The sequence below is a fragment of the Alexandromys fortis genome, unplaced genomic scaffold, assembly GCF_014885135.2.
Source record: "Alexandromys fortis isolate MF-2015 unplaced genomic scaffold, M_Fortis_MF-2015_v1.1 scaffold_3, whole genome shotgun sequence".
NCBI classification, from domain to species: Eukaryota; Metazoa; Chordata; class Mammalia; order Rodentia; family Cricetidae; genus Alexandromys; species Alexandromys fortis.
The window spans coordinates 11,579,474-11,586,231 of record NW_026067909.1 but is presented as its reverse complement, the minus strand read 5'-3'; the positions used below and the strand labels follow the sequence as shown (position 1 = coordinate 11,586,231).

General features: G+C 52.7%; 1 protein-coding gene across 1 annotated transcript; it reads left to right on the top strand.

Moving 5' to 3' along the window:
- Positions 1 to 5,071: 5,071 nt before the first annotated feature.
- Positions 5,072 to 6,418, top strand: Phlda2 (pleckstrin homology like domain family A member 2). The gene is made up of 2 exons (XM_050137629.1): positions 5,072 to 5,901; positions 6,179 to 6,418. Coding segments are annotated over exons 1-2 (417 nt in total). The 5' UTR covers positions 5,072 to 5,485; the 3' UTR covers positions 6,180 to 6,418.
- The last annotated feature ends 340 nt before the right edge of the window (positions 6,419 to 6,758 follow it).

The window sequence follows — 6,758 nt, the reverse complement described above, 5'->3', positions numbered from 1 at the left end:
AATATAATAATGGGAAGGAGAGGATGCCAGCTTGAGCATGGAGCAGGACCACACCAGCTTCTCCTTGGGTGTCACCTGACCTAGAGCTCAGATGCAACATCCCACCCAGGGGCACAGCCCAATCCACACCAAGACTCATCCTTACAGGACACTGGGGCCTGCTCTTGGCTGTCAGGTGTCTGCTGAGTGATGTAATGCAGTTGGTAGAGCACTTGAGCGTGCATGAGACATTGGGGTCAATCCGAGAACTGCAGAAGAACAGCGTGCATGAGACATTGGGTTCAATCCGAGAACTGCAGAGGAACAGGAGTGGTGGTGTGCACCTGCAATCCCAGCACTTGACAAGTGGAAGAAGGGTGGAGGCTCATTTGAAGGTTATGCTTCTTGAGTTCCAATCTAACCTGGGCTACATGAGACTGTTTTTTTTTTAAAGATTTATTTATTTATTATGTATACAACATTCCTTCCACGTATGCTTGCATGCCAGAAGAGGGCACCAAATCTCATTATAGATGGCTGTGAGCCATCATATGGTTTCTGGGAATTGAACTCAGGACCTTTGGAAGAGTAGTCAGAGCTCTTAACCACTGAGGCATCTCTCAAGCCCGAGACTCTGTTTTAAAAAAAGTGGCAGGCCGGGCGGTGGTGGCGCATGCCTTTAATCCCAGCACTCGGGAGGCAGAGGCAGGCGGATCTCTGTGAGTTCGAGACCAGCCTGGTCTACAGAGCTAGTTCCAGGACAGGCTCCAAAGCCACAGAGAAACCCTGTCTCGAAAAAAACCAAAAATAAATAAATAAATAAATAAATAAATAAATAAATAAATTAAAAAGGTGGCAGGGCCTGAGGTATATCTCAATAGAAGCTAGCGCTCTTGACTGGCACACAAGGCCCGGGATTTGATGTCCAGCAACACCTAATCAATTAACTAATTAATTGATTTAGTTTTAAAGGCTCTTTAAAAATACACTTATTGGGGGCTGGAGAGATGGCTCAGTGGTTAAGAGCACTGGCTGTTCTTCCAAAGGTCCTGAGTTTAATTCCTGACAACCACATGGTGAATCACAACTACCCGTAATGAGATCTGGCACCTTCTTCTGGCCTACAGGCAGATACTGCATATATAATAAATAAGTAAATCCTTTTAAAAAGTACACTTATTTTGATTCTATGTTCTTTGAGTGTTTGCATCAGTGCATCACATATATGCAGTACCTGAGGAGGCCAGAAGAGGGTACTGGATTCCCCTAGAACTGGAGTTACAGATGCTTGAGAGCTGCCATTGGGGACGAAATCTGGCTCCTTGCAAAATCAGACTGTGCCCTTAACCCTGGCCCATCTCTCCACCCCTTAATTTAAGAAAATAGTTTAAAAAGATTTTATATAAAAGGTACTGAGTGGGGGCTGCAAGACAGCTCAGCAAGAAAGTAAAAGCAGTTGCTATGTGTGTCTGATGTCCTGAATTTGGTCCCCAGAACCCATGGCAGAAGGAGAGAACAAATTCCTGAAACTTGTCCTTTTACCTCCATGTGCTGTGGCTCAGGCACACCTGTGCACACACATAGACAAATAAGAATGAAGAAAAAAATAGCAGAGGGTGCTGGGGACTGTAGCTCAATTAGTAGAGCACTTGGGTTTGAGCTGCCCTGCATAAAATCAATAGTGCTCTGAACACCTGTGATTCCAGCACTGGACAAGTGGAGGCAGGAGGATCAAAGGTTTAGGGTTGTCACACAACAAGTTCAAAACCAGCCTGGGCTGCATGAGACCCTGCCTCAACACCCTCACAAAACAACAAGAAAGCTTGGGGGCCCAAAGCCTCTCACTTGGGCTCTTGAGTCAAAGCTTGCCTCCTCCTGATGCCTGTCCCAACAGTCTGAGAAACAGAAACAGGCACCCAGGCCCCTTTCCTCAGGGGACTCAGATGGCCTCTGGGGGCTGGGGACAGAACCTTCCTGGCAGTTTGACCCTGGCACGACACTGCCCTTTCTGAGTACCTGTTTGGGGCAGATGTCCCCTAGGGTGTCACTAAGAAAGTCTGTATTTGTCTAAGGTACCAACTAGCTTCTTACTGACTTGGCCATGCTAGATGGCAGGATCCAACAGCTGCCGGGTGACCAGTCAAGGGCTCTCTGTTGACAGAAGACCTAACGTTGGTCAGCTCTACTCACCTGGATGCTAGTTCACCAGAAGCCGTCACACCCCACACCCGGTCTTGACCTTTGTCTAAGGGACCTGGACTCTTTGGACAGGAAGCCCTCAAAGGGATGACGGACACAGGGTTTTCTGTACCCTGTGCCAAGCCTCCTGGTTTCCTTCCCCACTTTTTTCCTCACTGCAGGGTCCTGTGTACTGGGCCATTCCTAACTTCCAGAGAACAGCTGGGCTTCTGGGTAAAGAGAGGAGTTGGGTGACTGGGTTAGAGCCTAGCTCATCAGCCCCTACCCTGGTCTTTTAAGTGCTCACCCTCCTCCTCTGCCCTTGGGGTTGTTCAGGCTGTCTGTCCTTTGCACTTGTTTCTTTTCCAGTGACACACGTTAGAATATTCTGTTTGAATCTGTGGGATGGTGGTGGAAGCACACAGTGTCTGGTACTTGGATAGCAAAAGGCCCTCCATGATCTTCGGGGATCCTTTCAAGATCCCCATAAGTGCCAGACCCCTACCCCTGTTCTCACTCTACCATCTACCAGCAGTGCTTCTGCTAACTAGGGCTCACTCCCTCCTGCCTCCCTGGCACTCAGTCTGGCATGCACAAGGTGCCTGAGCAGTACCAAATGTCAGCGAGGCCTGGAGCAGCATGGAGAGCAGAGCATGATGGGAATGGGGATCCCGGGCAGCTGCCATTCATTCCCTGTCCTAACTTCCACTTTCTGGAGCGGCCTCTTTCTTGATTTAGGCTTCACCTACTGGAAGCACAGACAGAGGCAGCCCAGGCCACCATGTGGCCAAGCAGCAGGGGAAGGACACCAGGGAGAGGTGGCACCCCTGGGAGTTCTTTCAGCCTGTCTTTGGCTAGTCAGCTGGGATGCCTTCAGCATGAATTCTCTACCTATTTTACCTGAGGGTCCCAGGCGCACCTGCCCCCGTTCACCTGGATTGCTCTCCTCTGAGGCAGGCAAGGCTGGCTCACTGCCGACCTATCTCTGTATTGTTCTCTTCTTACACAACTATCCTGGACCCTCCTGCTCTCCACACACCCTCAGAGCTGTGGGCAGAGATTGTAAATCTCATTTTTCCTCAGGGACCCTGAAGGGCAGGGTTCCGTGTACACTGGAGAAAGGGGCTTGTGGAATTCACAGTGAGAGGCAGGGGGTGGGTCCAGGATTTCTTGCTTCATGTCTTTATTTAATAAGATTTTTTACACTACTTTGCTCACTCCCTGTGTGTGCATTTGTGTATGAAAGCCAGAGGACAGTTTGAGGGACTCAGGTTCCCTTCCCCCACCATGCTAGTCCCAGGGATTAAACTCAAGCTATCAAGGTTGAGAGGGAGTTGCCTCTACCCACTGAGCTCTCTTGCCAGCCCGCTCTCTTTTGTTGTTGTTTATATTCATAATTTAATTTCTTTTTTTTTTTTTTTTGAGACAGGGTTTCTCTGTGTGGCTCTGGCTGCTCCTGGAACTCATTCTGTAAACCAGGCTGGCCTCAAACTCATAGAGATTCTGTTGCCTCTACCTCCCTGAGTCTTGGGATTAAAGGCATATGCCACCACTGTGCAGCTTAGATTTTAAAAAAAATTTAAATTTAGTTCATTTTGTGTGTTTGAGTGCATCGCCTGCATCATGTGCCTATGCACATGGATGCCTGGTGCCTGAGAAAGTCTGAAGAGGGCATCCCATGGGGTTGTGGATGGAAGCCACTCTGTGGATGCTGGCAAACCAGCCCTGCTTCTCTGAAAAAGCAACATTAACCCCTGAGCCTACTGGGCCAGTCCCAAGGGTTTTTTTTTTTAATAAGATTTATTTTTATTTTAATGTATATGTGTCTGAGTGTTCTGGGGGGAGGAGGGGTCAGGAGAGGGTGACATGTTCCCTGGAGATGGATGGATGGTTGTGATCCACCCAGCTGGAAGCAGGAACCAAATTTAGGTCCCCTGAAAGAACAGCAAGCACTCATAACTGCTGAGCCATCTCTCCTGGCCCCTTATTTTTTGCTATGAGGCTCTGGGTAGTCTTGAACTCGCTATAAAACCCAGACTGACCTAGATTGGGCGTTCTTGCCTCAGCCTTCTCATTGCGGGCTATACCTGCCTCAGACTCACACCAGGCCACAGAACTGCGGTTTTAGGCTGTCAGTCTTAATTTCAATTCTAAGTGGGCAGGCCTGCGTTTTCACTGGGAGCCAGCAGGCCTGCACGTAGTCTAGTTCTCCAACAGCTGGGGGTGTTTCCTTGAAGCACCCCTGCTCCCCATCCCACCCAGGACCCCTGTCCCCCACCTCAGCACCCTGCTCCCATCCCACACCAGTGGGGGACTCCTGGGGGTCTCTTGGCCAACCCTTCCCTCATGCCTGGGAACCTTGGAGGAGCAGCGTCCGCTTCCTGCTGTTATTAAACCTTTAAAGGCAGAGAGTAAATAAAACCGCGCACTGAAAGGGATGACTCAGCCACCCCCGCCGCCCCTGGCCTAGGTCTGTCAGTCCCCACATTCTCCAGACCAGCTTTGCTAGCCCCCCAGAGTTTCCTGCAGGTCGGGGGTTGTAGGGCTGGAATCCGAGGTGTCTGCTGCCCGGGGTTGGGGCACACAGGGCTCCAAGAAGGAGGCAGGCCTCTCTGTTCACATGGCTGAGCATTGCAGGGTGCTCCTTCCCCCTTTCGCACTGCCTAACTTGATAAAGGCCATTGTCCCATTTTACAGAAGGGAAAAGAAACTCAGAGAATTCCTTCGAGGCACAACTTCGGGGAGCATTATGGACAACAAAGCCCGTTGGGGCAGAGCCACTTCCCAAGAAGGTCTAGTGGGTGGCCTTTGGATGTGTGCCCAAACTGGGAGGAGACAGCTGCCAGGGCCGGGAAAAAACCCGTGGGTCCGTGACCTTCGTGAACCAGGAGCTCTGGGTCTCTCAGTGAGTGTGGTTCTGGGCTCCCTGGACCGGTCTAGGAGTCGGGAGCTCCCTGGGTCTTTTCGGCCTGTGAGCAGTGGCGCTCAGGGGCCGCTGCGGCACATTCCTAGGCAGGCGCGGCCGGCACCCGGGCCGGGAGGGGACTTCAGCAGGCAGCTGGACGTTGGAGCTGGAGGGGAGGCTTAGGGCGCCCATCAGAGAGGCGCAGAGTAGCCCCCACCCCCTCTAGCCTCCGATAAGCTGCAGCCCCAGGCAGTGGGTAAGGGGCAGCCCGGTGCGGCTGGTGGGGGGCAGCTCCGGGATCTCGCCTGGGCAGGAGAGTGCCCGGCTCCGGGGCGGGTCTAGGACGTGGGGCGGAGTCCTTATAAGGCCCATGCTGCGGCCGGCGGCAGAGCGAGCGCATTTGGTACATCCACATCCTTTACAATGGCTTCGAAAATCATAAAGGGCTCCGGAGAGATTCTTTGCGAAGGAGAGCTGGAGAAGCGAAGTGACAGCCTGTTCCAGCTGTGGAAGAAGAAGCGCGGCGTGCTCACCGAAGACCGCCTGAGCCTCTACTCCGGGAGCAGCGACCGAGTCAAAGAGCTGCGCTTCAGCACCATCCTCAAGGTGGACTGCGTGGAGCACACCAACAAGTACGTGTACTTCACCATCGTCACCACCAACTTCAAGGAGATCGACTTCCGCTGCACCGGCAAGAGCTCCTGGAACGCGTTCATCACCCTGGCGCTGATCGACTACCAGAACCGCCGGGCGGTGGAAGGCTTCCGCCGCCACCGTTTTCAGCGCGTCGCGTCGGAAGAGCAGCCGGAATCCGAAGAGCAGCGCGCCCTGAGTCCGTGGTGAGTGCCGCCCTCGTCCGCGCTGTCCGTGTACGGGGGTATGGGGGTGTGTGGATGCGGGTCATGCTGCCCAATGGGGGGAAAACTTCAATTTCAAAAGCTACGGGACGGGGGACGACGACGACGACTACGACGAGGACTCGGGGATTCTAATTCTTGAAGACGCCTAGGAGAGGGGACCTGGGACGGAAAGCAGGTCTCTCGCCCCACTTGGAGGCTTATAGGATGCACCCGGATCTGCTCTAGGACAGCTACTGACTCAGTCTTCTCCCCACAGAGACACACGGGACCAGTCGAGCCGGGAACCAGCCCACGCGGCCGCGTCAAACAGGATCCCAGGAGCCCAGCAGATGCCCCGGGCGACGCCGCTGCTCCTCTCCGAAGATTTTCCCGTACTTGCTGAGCCTCGCCCCGCTGTGCGGGGCGTGCTAACTTATTGGACAATATTTATTTTGATGGTCGTCAGCTGTCAATCCACCGTCTTAATATTTCCGCCTTAATATTTTTTTATACTGTATTTTCACTCCAAATAAACAATGCCATTTCTCTTTTTTAACTTGCGTGGTCCGCGTAGTTCCTGCTGGGGCGGGGGTTTGGAAGGGCGGGAGGATGAAAGGGTCTCCCGTCCCGTGTCGTTCCTTCTACACATCCCAGGAACCATTCAAACTGCTTTTGAATGAACTGTCACCTGCCAAGTGGGGTTCACAGCCTCTCCAGGTCAGGAAGTACTCTGGGTGTGGCCTGGCTACCTTTTGCTCCTGGGTGTGGCTTGGGGAGGATAGGGCTGGTGGCCATGCTTGCTCAGAGTTCACTCACTAACTGGCACGGGGACACCTGAGGAGTCGCTCTGTTCACCA